Source organism: Solanum verrucosum, unplaced genomic scaffold, assembly GCF_900185275.1.
Source record: "Solanum verrucosum unplaced genomic scaffold, falcon-dt-bn FXZP01000049.1, whole genome shotgun sequence".
In the NCBI taxonomy this organism is placed as follows: domain Eukaryota; kingdom Viridiplantae; phylum Streptophyta; class Magnoliopsida; order Solanales; family Solanaceae; genus Solanum; species Solanum verrucosum.
In genome coordinates, this window is record NW_026020221.1 from 9,666,000 (window position 1) to 9,688,323 (window position 22,324).

General features: G+C 27.6%; 1 protein-coding gene across 1 annotated transcript; it reads left to right on the plus strand.

The window, feature by feature from the left end:
• Positions 1-9,699: 9,699 nt before the first annotated feature.
• Positions 9,700-20,692, plus strand: LOC125830964 (cycloartenol synthase-like). The gene is made up of 18 exons (XM_049510152.1): positions 9,700-9,897; positions 9,978-10,148; positions 11,423-11,512; positions 11,759-11,956; positions 12,767-12,851; positions 13,643-13,809; positions 14,559-14,747; positions 15,467-15,580; positions 15,963-16,085; positions 16,183-16,305; positions 17,179-17,277; positions 17,483-17,539; positions 17,864-17,910; positions 18,752-18,895; positions 19,327-19,507; positions 20,078-20,158; positions 20,371-20,454; positions 20,564-20,692. Exons 1-18 carry the CDS (start codon positions 9,700-9,702, stop codon positions 20,690-20,692), a joined length of 2,280 nt encoding a protein of 759 aa, XP_049366109.1.
• The last annotated feature ends 1,632 nt before the right edge of the window (positions 20,693-22,324 follow it).

Here is a 22,324-nt window from a genome sequence, read left to right on the forward strand (position 1 = left end):
GTATGAAAACATTACTAATTTTTCTTTTCTCACCGATACAATCAAAATATCTGGGAAAACCACTTACATTTTTCAATTGAAAAATAATAAGTTTTTAGCAGTGAGAAAAAAGAAAACCTATAAAACTTGTGATCTAAAATAAATTACAGAAATTCATATAGCTATGAATCATCGTTTCATTAAGAGTAAAATGAGAAGTCCGAAATTAAACTGCTACATTAATTATGAAGAAACATCATTCTTTTTTTAGATCAAACAAAAAAATATATCACGTAAATCAAAATTAAAAAAAAACAATAATTTAAAGACAATTATTGAAATCATAAATTTTGAATTCTGTATATGACTTTCATGTTGGATATTTTAGTAAGAGTGGTCATTAATTAGGACTGATGTGTAGTTACGTACCATCACAGTCCTTTTTTTTTTTAATTGGCTGAGAGCTTTCATATGACATTATTATTATTATTATTAAGAAAATAATTGGCCATGCAAAAAGCTTTCATGAAGGCCGCAAAATAATAGAAGATATTTACGTCGGTAGGACAAAGGTCCACTATCTTATGTGATCACCAACACTTTGACTGACTTATATTTCGAGGCAGAGTTAGAAGTTTGAGTACGAATTTGATCAAATTTAATAATTATTATTTAAGTAATATATCTTTTATATTAGAAAATTATTAATATATATATATATTAAATTTTAAACTCAGTTATTAATACTTGAAATGATAACTATAAAACTCAAAATTCATAAAGTTAAAATTATGACTTCACCTCCCTTCAGAAAAAGTTATATCAAGTTTCAAAAGTCTATGGTTTGGAAAGACATGTTTTGTCTTGTTTCTTTTGTTCGACTCAATCGTAAATTAAGGAAAATGATTTCACATTCTTTCATACTATAGGACAATAGACTTTTTTTCTTTTTTTTTAATAACAAAGGAAACTCACAGCTACTATCTTTTGGATGCGCATAGGGTAGGGACGTAGCTATACTAGTTTGAGGGTGTTCAAGTGGACACTCTTTATTAAAAAATTATAATAAAATTATCCTTTAAATGATTAAATAAGACTTTTTGGACACTCTTAAAACAATAGAGTTTCTGGCCCATCTGTTGTAGCCTCTGAGTTTAAGCTAAGGGTTTAGTGACCGCATTTCACTACAGTTTTTTAAACATTTTCATTGTTAATAAATCTGTTCTTTTTTATATTTCAAAATTGTATTATATATTAAAATAATTTTAAATTAAAGATCAACTTAAAAATTTAAGTAAAAATAAATAAAAAAATTGTATCCAAATGAATTTTTACTCGATTTGACTTTTGATTTTTTGTTTCTTTTCATTAAAATTATAAATAAAATTTAAAAGTTATTATTTAATTTAAATTTAATATGCAAATCCAATTTATTTATTTTTTATAAAGCTACTTCCACTAGAATTTTCATTAAAAAAATTGTTTGATTTACTCTTTATTTATCATATCTCGTTGTCAGTCATCAAAGATTCGTGAAATCTTGAAGCGTAAAAATGATTTTCTCTTTTTTTTTTCTTTGTTCGTTCAGTTCATATTAAATAAACATGAACATTAAAGGTAAATATTACTCTATAGTTTGATTTTAAACTTTTGACATATTTTTTAATTAAAAAAAATTAATTATTAATGTTACGTAGTTTGATTTACAAAATTTTAGTGCACTCATTTGTTAAATTATTTTTATTTACTTATGCGATTCTTGGACACTCTTCATGAATTTCTAGCTCCGCCATTGATACAAGTAAACCCTCATTCATGCAATAGTTCGCAAGCCACACAGAAAATAAACACTTCTCTTCCTCTCTTTTTCTTTTTTAAAATTGGGGGTAACGATTTATAAAGTGTGGAATTGATTCCTTATATCAATCAATTAATTTTTTTCCTAAAGACCTTACATATACCAAGATACAGAGGCTGTGTATTGATATTAATCAATTTATGGATCTATATTACCACTAGAAAATAAAGAATTAGTAACGAATCAAATTACGTAGCTAACAACAAAAAAAAACTGTTAATTTCATTTAGTTATGAATTAAAGATGATTTGTAAGAAAATTCAACTAACTATATACTTTTTAACCCCGAATTAACTAGGAAACTTTTTCTAACCATGATTTGTTGCATTTTCTTGTTTCAATTTTAGTTGAGTCTTAGTTACAACTTTTTTTAATTTTTGCTTTTTTCAATTTTCATCTCTCATCCCCTTTTTGTTTTAGCTAAACCGTTCCTCAAAAAGCTAGTGGTGCATATGACACATAATAAATAATAGGTAAAAATTATACCAGAGAATAAGACATATTTGAGCCTCAATTGTCAATTTAAAAAGAAAAACAACAAAAAATAAATAATAAATAATTATCAATAAATAGAAGGAGGTTAGTTATAAGGCTAAACGTGGGACAAAAAAAATAGAGCAAATAGGTAGCAAGATAGGTGGATGATGGATATATTTAATTTAAACCATTTGAGATAATTTAGCGATATTATTAAATCTTTTTTCTTAATTTGTAAAATTGTAGAATAGTGTATAGGAGTGTATGAACATTGTGAGTAACAAGTGTTGGGTTGTATATTTTTTTTAAATTCCCTTAAAGGATTAGCTGGTTAGTATTTTAAAAGAGTTAATCCTAGTATAAGATCCAATTGTCACAATCCAGCTATAAGGCAAACTCTCTAACCTATAACATGTGATTAAGAAGGATAAGGGAAAATTACGTGTATAAGCGAACATATACTAGTTAATTAGTTCACATAGTTATAGTTTGCCTTAAATACAATTCGCGACCTACTTTTAGCTATAATTACGTGGCTCAACTTTTTTGTTTTGTATAATTCGCACGTTTGTATAATATAATTTGAATAATTCGGAATTTGTATAAATGTTTACACTTCTGATGTTTGTAATTGTATAAATTCGTTACTTCGAGTTTATACAAAAATAATTGAATTATACAAATGTACCCGGAAATTATACAAACCTGTGAATTATACAAATCCGCGAATTATACAATGAGGCAACTTAAACTGTAGGTATAGCCCGTAAATATGCAAACTATAACTATGGAGCATAATTTAGTTTATTATAGTGGTTATTTGCGAAAGTTCCCCGAATCAAATTAGCCTAAGCCCATTTGACCCATTCAGGATTTAATGGATTGAGCAAATATTTTATTTATTTTTAATAAATGGGCTAATTTGGGCATAAACCCAAACTAACCCGTCAGAAATAGCAACCAATATTACCTTGTGAGACAACTCAAACTTATGAGAAGTGATTTCAAAGTCTAGATATACATTTTTTTTATGTGCTTATCCGCAACATTAGAAATTTCGTTAAAGGTGTCCAAGATTTAATATATATGTATGAAAAATAATTTTTGACCTATATACTTCAATTTTCTATATACATAATATAATTTTTCGATGAAGGGTGTTTGACTGGCCAACCGGAGCTATATATGGCTACATCACTGGTGCATAATGAGATACATAGACTGATGTAATATAATATATTGCTTTTATACTCATGTATGTAGGAATTTTGGTGATACAGGTTGTATACACATATCGGGATACATTGAGATCGAAGTATGATAAGTATCACTATAATGCTCTAATATTCATGTGATACATTAAAAATTATTGCATATACATTTTTGATATACATATATCAAGGACTGAAGTCGCTTTCTACATTTTTGATTAAGAAAGAATTTCTATCTTTCTATATTATTAAAAAAATAAACCATTATATCTATAGTTTGTTATAGATATTAGTGCACTAGCAAAGAGGCATTTTGGTAAAAGTATCACATGAAAATTTAGTAATATTTTCAATTTTATCGGGACATTAGTCACCTTTTATATTGAATATAATTGTCGGAATTCGAATTTGAGCTTATTACCTTAGAATATTAACTTTGGTCAAACTTTTCAACTTCCAAAACAAAAAATCTTCCCCTAAACCCCGTAATTCGTAAGTCATAAACTACATAATAAAACTACTGGATGGTTCAAACTGGAAAAATGAATTCAGACGAAAAATTGACCATAAGGATCATTACGCTTAATTATCAATTCGTATATAACTAATCTCTGCATAATTAATTAATCCCTATTCAATTTGTCTTGAATCAAAGAATTTTAAGAAGATTTTAAACAAAGTTTTAAAAACTTGCATCCTTTTGCTAGGCATGCACAAGCTGGCGAAGGTCTACTTCGATCGAGACCTATTAAAAATTACATCAAGTCATTTTTTGAAAAGTAATCGGAAAATAGTCATACTTTAATGTAAAAATAAATTTTGGATCGAAATATTCCTACTCAAATTACGGAAGAACTTAGATAGGTTGCATGAAACATGAATGTTTCTTTAGTTTTGAACTTATAAATGACTGAACGGAATGATCGTTTAAGGGATTTGAAGCTCTAGGGAAAAAAAATAATTAAAACTCCTGAATAAACTTATAAAGATTTGAAAGCAATGAATTGTTCATGAAATTTTTAAACCACATGAATTGTTCCTTAATTTTGAACTTATAAAGGTTTGAACTCCGTGAATTATTTTATGATTTTAAACTTATAAATGTTTGAACCTATGAATCGTCCACTAGGTTTATACTTCATCAAAATTTTGAACTGCATGAATCGTTCCTTTTAAACTTATGAAGGTTTGAAACCATGAACAAGATTTAAAATTCTAGCTTTGAACTTTATGAATCGTTCGTCAATTTTATACTAATAAAGTTTCGATAATACTTTTAGTTATAGTACATTAAATTTTAGTTTTGTTTCAATTCCTTTATAATTTATTTTGTACAAACTGGTGTAGTTCTCTGCTGCGAATAAATTTCTGTAATCTTTTTGGTACATATATTTTTCTAAATTCTTTGTCTCATCATAAAAGGCATCCTTTTTTATTTATAGATTCTTGACATATTTGATACCTTTTCATTTTTAATTTGATTGGTCAGAATAATTATATTTGCTAATCAAGTTACTCATATTTATATTTACATTTACATCATTTAGTATTTCTGGATTATGATATTTTTGTTATGATTTATTAATAACAATATTTGTTTTATCCGTTTTCATTATTTTTTATTGAATATTATAGTACAATGCCATCACTTATCACATTGTGTTATTTTTTAAAATTAAAAACACCTTGATAATTATATTTTATTATGATTAAAGAAATATTTTAAGTCAAGTTATATGTGCTGTAGGAAGACATTATCAATTAAAAAAAATCGGAACCTCCAACCCCACCCCAGAGGTGGAGCCAAGATTAAGAGTTTGGGGTTTTAAATTTTATTTATAATCATCAATCAATTTTGTTAGGAGTTCACAAATTAATATACGTATATTTAATTAATTTTCTAGTACAAATACATGGTCTATAAAAAAACTACTGGGTTAGTCCGAACCCATGAACTCCACCTAGCTCCGCCTGCCCCACCCTCACCCTACCTCCACAAAAAAAAAAAAACTTTGAAGTTGAAAATTACAATTTTTATTAATTCCATTTGGAATATAAATTTAGAAACCCGACACATTTAATTTAATGTATTATATATCAAAAAATATAATTAAAGAAAAACATAATTTATTTATAATAGTACAAAGACAAATTTAATTTTTTTTTTTCATATCCTAAATATAGGTCCACAAGCGTGTATTCATGATAAGTGAAGAATCGCCAATTTTGACTATTCATCAATTTTATTGATATATATTAGAGCAATTGAGATTTTTATTTATCTTTCTTTCTGTTTTTCGTGTGCTTCTTAATTATAAACTAAAGAAAAAAAGGTTAAAAATATATTCAAACTTATTCAAAATAAGTTAAATTAATTCTTCTTTATAATAAGAAAGAAAACGTCAATTTTACTTTTACATTATTTAAAATGAAATAATTTTGTCTTTGCTCTTATACATTTTTTTGGAGTGGGGCCGCCCGGGGGAGGGGGGGGGGGGGTGATAAATTTAATTAGATAGGAATATAAGTTTCATTTAAAAATATAAAAAAGATAGCATATAAGTTCTTTTTCAGATTCCATGCATGTTAGCTATGAATTATTATTTATGAACATGATATTTAATATTATGTACTTTTGTTTTTTACTAATTCTAAGAATGATATAATAAAATAAAACAATTTCAATTATATCTTGGTACACGTTATTACTTATTTTAAGTTTAAGTTATCCTATATTTCAGTTGAAAGACAATATAATAGTTTTGAAAAGAAAAAATAGAATAAATGTTTAGTTGAAAAATTAATATTGAAACTAAACTTTATATTTTATAAAATAGGCATTGTGTAAAAAATTATCATTTAAAATAATTAATTTCTTAATCTCCAAAATAATTTCTTTCTTAAATCTTCAAAATCAAGAGCACTTATCCTCAATTTTAAATATATGACAAAATTCTTTCATCTCAAATAGTTTAAGGGAAAATTGACCCCTTTTTTTTAAACAACCACTAGAAGGAAGAATATTTCTCTAATTAACTCAAATAATTGCAAAAATGATGGGCCCCAAAAACAATCATTATTTTCGAGAGATTTTAAATGAATTTTAGTCGTTATTAGGTCTTTCATTCTCATGATAATATTTTAAAATGTGGATTCTTAAACTTAGTCATTAATCTCAACTTGAATGATTTTATAATACTTCTCTCGTAAACTAATATTTAACTTTAAAAATATTTAGAAGAAAATGACCCGACAAAAATACACATCAGAAACTTGTAAAACCAACAAGAAAAAAAATGTTTAGTTGTCAATTTTTTATGTAATATTTTGAGGGAAAAAAATAAAGAATTTATATGCAAGTCTTTAATAAGAGCTTTCATGTCATGTAAAATATTTGAAAAGTTAAATAACATTATGAAAAATGATATTGAGAAATTAATGAAACTGTCAAACATAACAAATTTATACAAATCATCTTTATAGGTTGGAAAAATAATAATTTTCTTCTAGAAGTATTTTTCAACATCATTTAAGTATAAAATACTGCTTTAATATTAATAAAAAATACTTTCAAAATTGATTACTTAAAAACTATTAGAGAATACTTTAAATTGATTAATTAAACACTTTATAAATACTCTTGAGAAGTACTTTTCAAAATAAATATTTTAGCCAAATAGACTATACAGTAAAACCTTATTAAAGTAATATAGGTGGATCATAAAATATTATTATTTTGTAAATGTTTTATTTAATCTATAAATTAATTTATTAATTTTAAAAATGTTTTGAGATTCCATGAATTAATAAAAATTATTGTATCGTACCAATTTATGTATCGTATTTATAGAATTCATATAATTTTTTTAATTATACATAAAGTACAATGATACATCAAATCATTGTATCTTACTAAACTATGTATCATATTTATTGAATTCATATAAAAAAAATAAGTTCATTATACATAAAGTACAATGGATGTGTATGATCCGACGTTGTAATATATTTTTTGTTAACTGACTCATTGTAAAATAAATTCAATAATTTAATGATTCATTGTAAAAATAAATTCATTATACATAATATTCATGATTTCTTAATAATCAAATATTATTTATTGTATCTTTACAAAAAAAAACATTCAATATATGAGGGTGAAAGAATAAACCATATAAACAACATAGAAAATTTCTTGAAATCATATAAAAAAAGGCTTCTCATTCAAAAAGTATCATAAAATCAACAATGAACGTTTAATTTGCAATAACATGTGCATAGTACTATTTGAGATGAACGTCTAAAATATACTTCATACTTTATTAATTATGTTATGAAATATAATAGAATATTATTAAAGAACTTAGGGGAGGGAGGAGATTTTATTTTTCTTTAAGTTTGTTATACAATAATCTTTTATCTATAGAAGAATAAAAGCTAAATTATATACTTGATTGTAAGCTTATTCAATTACATGTTTATCTATTTAAAAATTTATCTAATTTATAAATTTATTTTAACTATGTATGAGTGAAAAATATAATATATTTATAACAAACTAAGTAATATAAGTGAAATTTTGTGAGTTCGATTTAATTAAAAATACTTTAACGTGTATTGTATGGGGACTGTTGACATTTTAAGTTGGACAAGTTGCATATATTTGACTAAGTAACTAAAATAATTATATAAAAAAAAAATAAAAAAAAATAAAAATAAAAAAAATAAAAAAAAAAATAAAAAAAATAAATAAAATATATATATATATATATATATATATATATATATATAAAATAAAATAAAATAAAATGATAGTTTTACAAGTACCTAACTATTATAAATTATTTAAATATTAATAAATAAAAAAATAAATTACTTTTTATAACTATTTATTTTGGACATGGTAAGGGTGCGGATGAAACAATGCAGATGAAAAAAACACTTTAAGATTTATCTATGCTAACTCAATCTCTCAGATGAAGGTACAATGATCAGAGTCTAGAGATTGAAAGAAAATAAATCAAATAAATTGAAACAAACGAGTAGTATTTGGTGTCGTTAAATTTCAAATTGCCTCAGCGTAATAAACATATTTTCTGAGCCATATATTAACTAAACTAACTGACCAAAGCTAATATTGTAAAGTGTTCTTGAATTAATTTTGGCTTTGTTTTTCAACTGATTTAGCAGATTCATGTATTCATGACTCTTGTTTCTAATATACTTTCTCTATTTCAATTTGTTTTTTAGAAGAATATCTCTTTTGGGACAATTTTTAAATTCTAATTTCCACCTAATATATTTAAAATTATTTTGCATGTCATTTTAGAATAACAGAATAAAGAACGTTTTGATACATTTTTATTTTACTTTTTAAAATTTATAAAATGGACGCACCTAAAACGCTACTAGTCCTTTTGAATTAATTTTTATATATAGCTTTTGGCGTTGTTATAAATCATTAGTTAAAAAAATAGAATAGGTTGTGTATAAATTGAGACAGACCATTCTTTCTTTAAACTAGCTCTTCACTTCTTGCTCTACTCTTGTTAGTCTCTCTCTCCCTCTTTCATCATTTTCTTATATTATAAGTACTATAATTTATTTAAACTAATACATTATTAAAAGTTTTGTCTTTTTATTTTAAAAAATTTAAAATTCAGTACAGCCAACCAGGTTTACATTTAAGGGAATAGTATTTTTTGTCTTTTAAGTTAAATATTTAACGGTTGTGCATTTTAATTTTTGTTTACTCATTAAACATATATTTGACAAACTTAGGGTTGTTTCCTTTCATCCGTTCAATTTCAGTAAAAAAGTTTACAAACTTAAAATATGTTGACATATAGTATATTTTTATTTTATTGTGAATGTCTGAAAATTTCGAGCACTTAATTTTATTTTAAAAATCTTGTAACCATACAAAAAGGTGAGAAAATAATATCTAATTTTCTTAATTTTAGTAGTTAATTCCCTTGCTTGATTTTGCAAGATTAATAACTTTGAACAACTTTTCTATAGATGTTAATTCATCGTTAAATTGCTCGTAGTTAAACATTTTTTTTTCTGATTATCAACAACCTTTCCTATTTAGCTACAAAATTTGTTTGTGTTTACGATGTCTTTGTGATTTTAACAAGTGTAGAAATAAATCAATCGAAAAGGAAAAAAACAATGTGGAAGCTTAAGTTGTCAGATCGAAACGATCCATGGATTAGAAGTTTGAACAATAACATTGGTAGGCAATATTGGGAATTCGATCAGAATAGTGGAACAGAGGAAGAACGATCTCATATTGAAGATATTCGTGAACATTTTTCTATGAATTGGTTTCATGTTAAACATAGTTCTGATCTCCTATTAAGACTTCAGGTAATTAATATATTCATAATAATATTAATTAGTCCATGGATTTTTATATATGATAATTAATCTTATATAATAATAATTAGTTTGCAAAGGAGAAACAAATTGAAATGTTGGAAAAAGTGAAAATAGAGAGTGAAGAAGAATTAGTGAAGACAACATTGAAAAGAGGGTTGAGATTTTACTCAACAATTCAAGCTAATGATGGTCATTGGCCTGCTGATTATGGTGGCCCTCTCTTTCTTTTGCCTGGTTTGGTATGACCCTATTCTCAAAATTTATGTGATATATTTCGTTTTTTCCAGAGTCAAATGGTTTAAATTTGACTGAAAATTTACGCATGAAAGCATCAGTTTTTTTTTTAAATGAAATTTATATTTTTGTAAACTCTGTAAAAAGTATTATAAGTCACAATAATAGACAATTCAAAATATTTAAAAGATATATGAAAAATTTAGGGAAAATGCATAAGTACCCCCAGCCTATGCTTGAAATCTCAGAGACACACCTAACATTTACTAAGGTCCTATTACCCCCCGAACTTAATTTATCTATAATATTCTACCCTTTTTCGGCCTACGTGGCACTATCCTTGAAAAAAATGTCAACATACGTTGGGCCTAAAAGATAGTGCCACATAGGCCAAAAAGGGGTAGAATACTACATATAAATAAGTTCAGGGGCGGGCGGGGGGGGGGGGGGGGTAATAGGACCTTAGTAAAGGTTAGGTGTGTCTCAGGGATTTCGGCTATAGGCTGGGGGGTACTTATGCATTTTTCCAAAAATTTACAGTCAAAGATAGACTTGTTTAAATCTCAAAATCCGAAATGTGTCACATAATTGGGACAGAGGGAATAAATATTATTTACCCCTTCCAATAATAAGTCAAATATTTGGGGAGTATAAATTATCTTATTAAAGGTTACATGAATATTTTAAAGTTAAATTGATATTAAATATAGAAATATGTCATTCTCTTTTGGGACACACTAAAAATGAACTGTGTCGCATAAATTGTGGCATTAATTTGACTTAATATAAAATTTAAGGAATTTGTAGTCTATAACAAGTCTTAGTAACTATAAATCATTTTATTAAGGATTAAAAAAAAATTAGATTTAAGTTAATTTTGATTATAAAAAGGTGATATTTTTTTGGGACCGATACAATAAAAATTAGGGACATATATATTGCACTTGTGATCCTTCGGTTATATAATGATAAGTTTCTGATTTTGGTGGTTGTTATACTCGAATAATTAATCATATTTAATCTTGAATTAATTAAACTATGTTAACTATTGTGTGTCAATGTGTGAGTGTTTAAATTGCCAACTATGTATGTACACACCAAAACTATACATAGATTTTATTTTATTTTTTAAAATTTTCCACTCGATATCTCATATCCGTATTGAAGCACGACTATTTTTTTTATCAAGATTCTATAACTCTTCTTAACTTAATCATTTTTCATATCGTCCTCCTTTTTTTATGGTTCCAATCTTCGTCTTTTGATCTAACTTTTGCAGGTTATAAGTCTATTCATAATGGGAGCCATGAATGTAGTTTTATCAGAAGAGCATCAAAAGGAAATACTTCGTTATTTATATAATCATCAGGTGCCTTACATTCTTAATTATTTTTCGGTTTACGTACACTCTATTCTCCCCAGTTTTACCGTATGAGATTACACTGAGTATATTATTACTCTAGTCTCTTCAGTTTCATTGTATGAGATAACACTGAGTATATTTTTATCTAATACTGTACGACAAAAGAGTGTAGCTTGTCATGATTTTTCTAATGAAATGTGTAAATTGAAGTTTTTATTACTACTATATATTAAAAAAAATAGTTGAATGCAGAATAAAGATGGAGGATGGGGGTTGCATATAGAAGGACATAGCACCATGTTTTGCACAGCTCTCAACTATGTGGCAATAAGACTTATTGATGGAGAAACTATTAATGTAAACAATGAAGCCATGGAGAAAGCTAGAAAATGGATTATTGAACATGGTGGTGTCACTTATATTCCGTCTTGGGGAAAATTCTGGCTCTCTGTAAGTAAGAAAGAATTATAATGCGGTGATTAATTATGTAAATGTTAATTATACATAAATTAGTAATATCAAAATTATTTTTCTATTAAATGTTTGATTCATTACATTAAAACTGATTATACAAGATATCATTTAAAATAGGGATAAGGGTTTGAAAAATATCCCAATTTTGATCGGATTTGCTGTTGCGATACTAAACTTTCATATGGACCTATTACCTCCCTAGACTATTTAATACCGTATTTTTTACCCCCTGAACTATTTAATAATGTATTTTAAAGGTATATATGTGCCCACGTGGGCACATTACTATTTATAATTTTGCATTATTTTTTATGTCCACGTGGGCAAATATATATGTTTAAAATACGGTATTAAATAGTCTAGGGAGGTAATAGGTCCTCATGAAAGTTTAGTATTACAACAACAAATTCGACCAAAGTTGGAATATTTTTCAGACTCTTATCCCTTTAAAATATTTACCTTATCTATTATACTAAACAATAATTATGAATGCTTGATCTTTATTGTTTTCTAGGAAAAAGATAAAAGATAGTATTGTCCTTTTATATTACATGAATTAGCTATTTTATATTAGTGGTGATGTAAAATAATACACTATAATTGATATATTAAGTTATATATCGTTCAAATACAATCAAAATGAATAAAATTGTACTAAATTATATATTATGATTCTTTTTTTCATACACCATATTGTACCAAACTATCACTACATGTATTAATTAAAAATTTAAACAGAGTAGCATTTATTTATTTAATTTTTGTTTTGGGACTCTTTTGTGTTAGGTACTTGGCGTATACGAATGGAGTGGCAATAATCCACTACCGCCTGAATTATGGCTTCTCCCTTACTTTCTTCCTATACACCCAGGTTCTTGTGATTTGAGTCGATGGTCTATTTAAAATAATTAATTTGTTTCTGTTTTTTTATTATTTGGTTTACAAAAATCTATGGATAAAGTCGAGTTTTAAAATACAAAATTACTGTTGAAGAGTAATAATAAAAATAATGGAAATATTTCATTAAAGAGCATGTATGATCGTGTGGTAGAATTGTTCAAAGTCATAGAAAATACTTGAATTTGATTCCCAATAACTACAGTTTTTATGTATATTTCTGAAAAACCAACTCCGTCCGTTGGTTTTTAAAAAAACTGACGGAAAGGATCAATTGTACCTTGATTTTAACCGACCTTGTCCACCAGTTTCATGAAAGCAACAAAAATTGACGGACGGGGCCGGTGATGTGAGTTGGATTACTTAGCCACACTTCATAATTAGAAAAACGAGCACCGTGAAAATACGTGCCGCTCAGCCAAAGAAAGATTATGGAGAGTTGACCGAAATGTGCACTAAATACTTTTCGAGAAATCTCCTCTAAATCATTGGTATGGCTGTAGAAATCGTGAGCATCAACATGTAGGTTTTAAATTCGGTTCTAATTGATCCTGTCTGTCGGTTTCATGAAAGCGACAAAGACAAAGCTGATGATATACAGTCCATCAATTTGACATTGATTTTCTAAAAGAAGACTTAGTCCATCTATTTTGACTCATATTTTAATAGTGTGAGATTAAACTTGATATGTGATTATGTCATTTTAATTTGCTTCTAATATAATTGAACATATGTAATCATATTATTATTTTTATGATATGGTAGGTCGAATGTGGTGTCATTGTCGAATGGTGTATTTAGCAATGTCTTATTTGTATGGAAGGAGATATGTCGGTCCAATTAATTCCATCATTTTATCACTTAGAAGAGAGCTCTATACAATTCCCTATCACCATATTGATTGGGACTTGGCTAGAAACCAATGTGCTAAGGTATATTTTTCTAATTTCTTCCATTTTATTTTTTTAAAAATAATTTGAAATTGAAAATAACATGATGAAACTAGTAAATTAATAATCTGCTTGTTCAAATTTCCAAAGTATACGTATTTTAAAAATATTTTGAGTCAAATCTACTTTTCTAACATATATTTTTGTGAGTTGCAACTTATTTTTGACTAATCATTTTTAATAAAACATTTTTGCTAATATAAAACAACTATTTGGGGAGGCAATTGGTAAACAAAAAGTGCTTTTGAGAAGAATTAAGTTAGAGCCCGTTTGGATTGGCATAAAAGTTGGTCAAATCTACTTTTAAGTCAGTTTTTGACTTTTGGAAGTGTTTCGCAAGTATAAAAAATAACTTAAAATAAATCAAAAATGACTTAAAATAAGTTATGAAGTGTTTGGCAGGATAAAAAAATAACTTAAAATAAGTCAAAAATGACTTAAAATAAGTCAAAACCAGAAGTAGGTCTCCTCCTACTTTTTATTCTTTTACTTAAAAATCATTTTTAGTTTGACTTTTTATTTTTGACTTAAAAACTATTTTTTTTAAGTTAATCCAAACGGCCCTTACTCTTTTCAATTTATGAAAACCAATTTATAGTAGTATTACTTAAAAGTTTGACCAAAAGACTTTGACTTTTTAAAATAAGTACTTGTGACTTTCAAAAGTTTAGACAAGCTATAAGTTATCGCGCAAATTAATAAAATAATGTATGGTGTTTAATTAATTTCAGGAAGATTTGTACTACCCTCATCCTTTAGTACAAGACATACTTTGGGAAGGTCTTCACAAAATTGGAGAACCTCTTCTCATGCAATGGCCACTCTCCAAACTAAGAAAAAAGGCACTCAACACTGTGATGGAACATATTCATTATGAAGATGAAAATACCAACTATATTTGTATTGGACCTGTCAATAAGGTATTATAATTTTTGTTTAACTATAGTGACACTTGGTTTTTTAATTTGGTCTTAACTGATATTTATGTTCTTTAATTTTGGGTGTGTATAAGTAGATACTTAAACTTGTATAAAGTTGAACATATAGACACATGTGTCCTAGATGACATAATACACATATGATATAAATTGCTAATTTACTACGTAAAACGTCAAGCAGGATGACGTGTGTGTCTACTTGTTCAACTCTATTACAAATTTAAGTGCCTATTGTGCACTCCTAAAGTTGGAAGACATAGATGCTAGACAGAGACGAACCCATGATTTGAAAACTTTGAGTGCACCTATATACTTAAAATAAAAATGAAGAAATAGGGATCTAGTTAGATTTGAACCCTAGTCTTGCACATGATTCATCTGGCTTGTACCAACAGGACAACCAACAGGACAATGGTACTTCTATACTCCTCTATAGGTGCACTATTAATTATATCCTAATTTTTGTCAGTTTCTCAAGATAGATACATATATATATATATATATATATATATATATGATTATTTTCAAAGTTAATGGGTGAACATGCACCCCTACAAATAAATGTGTGTCTTCCTCTGATGCTAGATGCCAAGTTAAATGGTACGTTTAATATGTATTATGACAAAAACAAATGAAAACAACATTAGCAACTGACATTTTAATCTGCTGGACACCAAAAATAAAAATAAAATAAAATACAGGTATTGAACATGCTCTGTTGTTGGGTAGAGGATCCAAATTCCCAGGCAATCAAACTTCATCTCTCAAGAATCAAAGACTACCTATGGCTAGCTGAAGATGGCATGAAAATGAAGGTATAATTTCTCATTAAAAAAGAATCAAAGTATTGACGGTAAGGTTATTTTTAAGCCAAACTATAAACAGAGGACATTTTTGTTCATTGCACATCGTTTAAGGAAATTTTTTACCCTTTTTCCAAAAAAAAAAAAGGAACTTGTGAAACAAAATACTTCTTCTATCTCAATTTATGTAGCACATTTTGAATTTTGAGAGTTAATAAGTTTTTCTTTAGCTCTAAATTTTCTAAATTACCAATTATTATGATGACTTATAGTACTTTTTATATAGTTTTCAAATATATAAATTTTATTTCAAAAATTTAACAAACGTCAAATGTGCTTGTCTTTGATGGTACTGCTCATCGTCTGCAAATCCTGAATTCGCCTCTGATTATAGGGATATAATGGAAGTCAACTATGGGATGTTAGTTTTGGTGTACAAGCCATACTAGCTACAAATCTTCCTCAAGAATATGGTGTGATGCTTAAAAATGCACACCACTTCATTAAAGCCTCACAGGTTCCCACTAATTTTTTTATTTAATTTTTTCCTCTTCTATTGAGCTTTAATAAATTTGTGTATATTTATAATCCTGCATTAATTAATTATAATTAAGGTTAGAGAAAATAGTAATGGAGATGCCAAGAAGTGGTATAGGCAGCATTCTAGAGGTGGATGGCCTTTCTCTACTGTAGATAATGGTTGGATTGTATCTGATTGCACTGCAGAAGCTTTAAAGGTCCATTACTTACTGCTTCCGATCATTTTTACTTGTTCATTATACTAATTTGTTTATGTTATACTCATCCGTCCACCGTAAAGTCATATGATCAAAAGAAAGATAATTCTTTTTTTAAAATGCTCCTCCCTAGGAGCTCCCACCTTTCTGCACTCTTGGTGACTCGAACTCACAATCTTTGAGTAGAAACCATCCGAGCAAGTTATAAATAGACAAAATTTTAGAAATAACAAACATAATAGACATAATAAGGCTCTATAACTATAGTTTTGATAATTGCGCTCCATATGTAGCTATAGTTCCATTTGCTATGGAGACTGTGATTTGTATATTTCATTTGTGAATATACAGATAGGGTAAATATATACAAATTCTGTATTTATACATTTAAGAATTTTTCATAACTCCGTTTGTATATTTCGCTTGCCAATATACAAACAAGATAATTTATTATGAATTTTCATAAATCGTATACAAATAGCTAGGATAAGCATATACAAATTTCTGAATTTATACAATCAGGAACCGAATTATACAAATTATGAATTTAAACAAATCAGACAAAGAGCAAGAATTGGGAAAACTGTAGCCGCAAATAACAATTTTCTTAAACTATAGTTATAGTACATAATATAGGCTAAATGTTTGCTATTCTGCATAATTTTCCCTATATTCAAAGATAAGCTTTTTCTAAGATATGTTATCTACTACACAAGATAAAAACAATCTGACAAAAATTAATTACAATAATGGTATATATTATTTCTCGATATAGTTTCGATTCAAATATATTCATGTTATATTTTTTTTATTCAAATATACCTCTTCTATCATAGCATAACTATTTATTTATTTGGCTAAACTGAACTACAGGCATCTATCTTGCTATCTCTGATGCCATTAGATATTGTTGGAGAAGTCATAGCACCTCATAGGCTATGTGAGGCTGTTGATTTGATTCTTTCTCTTCAGGTTAATTTACTTAATATAATCTTCTGAATTTGACTATTTGATATCTTTTAAATGTGATAATAATTTCAAATTTTATAACAATGGAAAAATCAATTATTATGATTATGGATGATAATCACTTAGGATACATACCTCTCACTAAATTTTTAGATATTTATATGATTATAAATATTTTTTTTTCATTTTTTTGAAATATACATTTCAGAATAGCAATGGTGGATTTGCTTCCTACGAGCTAACAAGATCTTATGCATGGCTTGAGGTAACATATGACTTACGTGACATAGTTTAACTTGACACAAGAATTTTTAAAATATTTTTTTTTGAAATTGTGATTTAATAAATAAATCTTAGATATTTGTGTGATTATAAATAAGTTCTTTAAAGATAAAATAAAATTTCTATAATTAAATTATTTATATATAAGTATAGAAATGTAACATTACTTTCTGACCGACTAAAAAGAAAAAATATGTCATATAAATTAATACGAAGGTATTTAACTTATGCAAATATTTTTTCTTTAATTCATCAAATGATTTTATTATTTTTGTCATCTCTTTTTTTGTTTTTGGCAATTTGACAGATGATTAATCCATCGGAAACATTTGGGGACATCACTATTGATTACCAGTAAGACTTTCCACACGTTTATATGTTGCATATATAGAAATAGTAACAACTATAACAATATATATCTCGTGTGATTTTATAAGTGGAGTTTATGAAAGAAGATTTGTACGCAATTTTACCTTTACTTTGAAAAGGAAGAGAAGTTGTCTCTGATATATCTAATCAAGTATAAAAGAAAAATACAAATATGAAGAAATTATGTTTTTTTTTTTAAAAAGAAAAGAAAAGAAAACAGTAGAAATAAAGGAATTCCCAAATAAAAAGGTCCTGCTATCAAACTAGAAAAATTAGAGATGTAAGTTAAAACTTGAGAAGTTTTTGTAATACTAAAGGGCTTGTTTGGATTGACTTAAAAAAATAGCTTTTGAGTCAAAAATAAAAGGTCAACTTAAATGACTTTTAAGTCAAAAAATAAAAAATAGGAGGAGACTTACTTTTGGTTTTAAACTTATTTTAAGTCATTTTAAACTTATTTTAACTTATTTTTATATTTGTCAAACACTTTTAGAAGTCAAAACTGGCTTAAAAGTAGGTTTGACCAACTTTTAAGTCAATCCAAACACCCTCTAAAAACTATAGTATAAAAAAGGATGTGGTGCAGCGGATGAGACTGCTCCTTTTCTTAATTAGAGGTCTTGGTTTCGATTCTAAACATGAAAAAGTCCTTAGGTAGAAAGCGTAAATGGATACTATGTGACGTAAATCTAAATTAATTGAGTTTCAATATAAATACTGAACACCGAATGATTTTTTTTTTATGACAGACCTATATATATGGGAGTTTCTATATAGTGAATGTTATATATAATTCTTTATTAGAAAATTTGTAAAATTGGTGCAGGTATGTGGAATGTACATCTGCAGTAATTCAAGCTCTTCAATCCTTCAAGAAAAATTACCCCAAACATAGAGAGAAGGAAATAGAAGCATGTATTAACAAAGCTCTCCAATTTATTCAAACTATTCAACTTCCTGATGGCTCATGGTAACTAATTTCATTTTTTTTTATATATATTAATCGTGGTGTTCGGGGGTCAATTTGCAAATCTCGACTTATTTCAAAAGTATCTGCTATTTTCGATTAGTACAAGTATCAAATAACTTTATTCATCAAAACTTGGATAGAAAGGACGAAATCACTCCGTATCGAAACTTGGATAGAAAGGATGAAATCACTCACTATATTATTGACCACTAGGACAGACTCATAAGTACCTTCAATTATAATTTCTTACATGTTAGAACTTAGTTAGACCTATGAATGCAAGTTAATTGCTTTTGCTATGACGAGGTTACTATTTGATGCTTATTATAGCAACCTATAATTATTTTTAAATTAACTTGATTATGTAAATATTTTTTCATACGATTAATGCATAAAACTTAAACTCGTGATATTTATATTTGTGTACAAAGGTATGGTTCATGGGGAGTTTGCTACACATATGGAACATGGTTTGGGATATGTGGGCTGGTTGCTGGTGGCTACACTTATGAAAATTGCAAAAGCATCAGAAAGGCTTGTCATTTCCTATTGTCCAAACAACTTCAACCTTCTGGTGGTTGGGGAGAAAGCTATCTCTCATCTCAACACAAGGTGACACATCAATTTTTTTTCGAAGAAACATAATTTTATTCGAGATTGTGAGTATAAATTTGTTGATCCATCAATTCTTTTCTCGTAAGATTTATCCTTCTTCTCTCGTAAGATTTATCTATTAGTAGAGTATTTCTCGAACTAGGATGATTTGAATTTGATCTCTTTGTGAATATTCCATGAATTTGCGGAATATTTGAGATGCCTCTTTAAGAGGATATCTTACCGCATGAACTAGGGTTTAGGGTTGAGTAGCTTCCAAGAATCCTAATTAGAATTGAACACACCTTGTAGAGTCCCAACTCAACACGTCTTGTAGAGTCCCACAAAACTTCAGTATCTACAAATGTCCCTGCTTCAAGGCTTGTCACTTAATGAAACTCAAAGACAAATCTTGAAGTACACATCAATTAATATGGTTTGTCCAGATATTTTTGACTGCTATCGCAAAATATTATTATATATAAAGAACATATAATGTAACGTAACAAAAAAATTGGTTCCAAAATGAACATGATATTATAGTGAAATATTGTTATAACAGATAATTGTTAATTGATGTCACGACAGGTTTATACGAACCTTGAAGGGAATAGACCACAGAATGTGAATACAGCTTGGGCCATGTTGGCTCTTATTGAAGCTGGCCAGGTACTTAATTTAAATAGCACTAATTATTTTAATTTAGTATATTAATTAAATAATCAGAATTACTAGAGAATCAATACAATTTTTTAATATGGAAAAATGCCATACTATTGTATAAATTTGAATAATATCTTTACGTGATTTTTGTGATTTTGAAAAATGAAATTGTATTTTACTTGATGTGAATTTGACTACTCCTTATCGAAATTTGATAGGGCAAAAGAGATCCTACTCCACTCAAACGAGCTGCTAAAATTTTGATAAATTCTCAAATGGAAAATGGAGATTTTCCACAACAGGTATTTTCTGCATTTAATTTTTACTCGCAATTTTAAATTTTTATTATCTCAGAGTGACACACAAAATTATATTTATTATTCAACAATATAATATTTTACAATTTTGCAGGAAATAATAGGAGTATTCAACAGGAATTGTATGATAAGCTACTCATCCTACAGAAATATTTTCCCCATATGGGCACTTGGAGCTTATCTTAATCAAGTATTATTACCTTCAAAAGAGTATCATGAATAATTTGTTACACTTGTAATTATTCTTCAAATAAAAAATTTATGTATAGTTTTGTACATCACAAATGTAATGCACACTTTCTTTAGTTTTATGTCAAATAGAGTAATAATAATAATTGTTTGAATGATGAATTATAATGTGTCTATTCAAAAAAATTTGAATCAATTTTCCAGTAGTTTTGGGTATTTTCATTAATCTATATCTATATTATATTAAAAGTATGAAGGTCTTTAGAAATGTTGATCGGACTTTTTTTCCTTTATTAAAAGATTCTATAATAAACAGAAGTGTCAGTTTTCTTTCCTACCGTTTCCAGTTATTTGTACTTTCATTTAAGTATATATTTCTATGTGTAATATTTTCTTTGTTCTTTTCAATTTTAGTATTTTAATATGTTCTCAGTTCTTAGGTGTTTAACCTGTTAAGTATTCCTAATGATCAATAATGTCATTACTTTTGTCTGTTAGCATTCCTTTGTATGCCTTTTGTAAAGGAATTCTTTGTTACTTGGTATTTTTAATCATTCTCCTAGACATTTTGACTAGTTCCATATTTTTTTTATTTCTTAATTACAAATCTAACCAAATTAAACCTTCTTGGGGACAAGTTTAACACACACCCAAATTTGAGCCCAATTTCCTCTCAATTCCAGCCCAATATTAATCCATCACACTAACTGACCCAACCCAATTCTCAATTCATAAGAGACCCAAAACAATATTTCGGTAATGTCTCATTTCTTGTGATTTTGCTTTAATTGTGAAACGATCATTTTGCACTTTTCCATAGTGTTTTCATGCTTAGTTTGTGTTTCAAGAATGGTTGGTGTGATCCCCGATTCGATCGGGTGTATTTTTAGTGATTTGACCCCTCTTGAGTTGAGAATTCTAGATGGGGTTGACATCGGTCTATACTTTAATTTTCGAGCGTCGGATGAAAATTTTGTCAGTTCATCGCGTCCGGAACGTTAAGTGTGAGCTAGTAGAGAGGTTGTAAGGTTTTTGAGGCCTTAGGTTGAAAGTTGGGTGTTTAGGCGAGAAGTTGAGCTTTAGGCCTAAAGAGAGGTTCGAAAGGTATTTCTGTCAAAACAATATTTTTTCAGAAATCCGACGATTCAATTGAGTCTGAAATGTCGAATTTAGTGGGGTAACATATTTGGTTTATCTTTATCTGGTCCTGAATGAATCCCGAGAGTCCATTCAGAGACATTAATAAGTTAGGGAATTGATTTTTTGTTGATGTTGACCGCGGACAGCGCACGGTCAACTCTTGGTTAAACATTCATTTAATGCCTAGTTTTTGTAAAATGGATCCTAATTACCCAAAACATCCGAAAAAATGGTGAGGTTTCACGTACTTCTCTCTCAAATCCCTACGGAGGGTTCCGTAAATTTTATGCAATAAATTGATCGAAAGTCATAACACCAAAATATTCATGGGCTAACACACACGAAAATTGAGAAATCTACCTAATTCCTATAAAATGGCTCCTAAAAGCCCAAAATATGTGTAAAAATGGTGAGACTTCACGTACGTTCCGTAATGTTTTTGCAAAAAGATCGACAAGAAGCCATATCACTTAAATATTCATGGGCTAACACACACGTAAAACTGAGAAAATTGCCTATTTTCTGT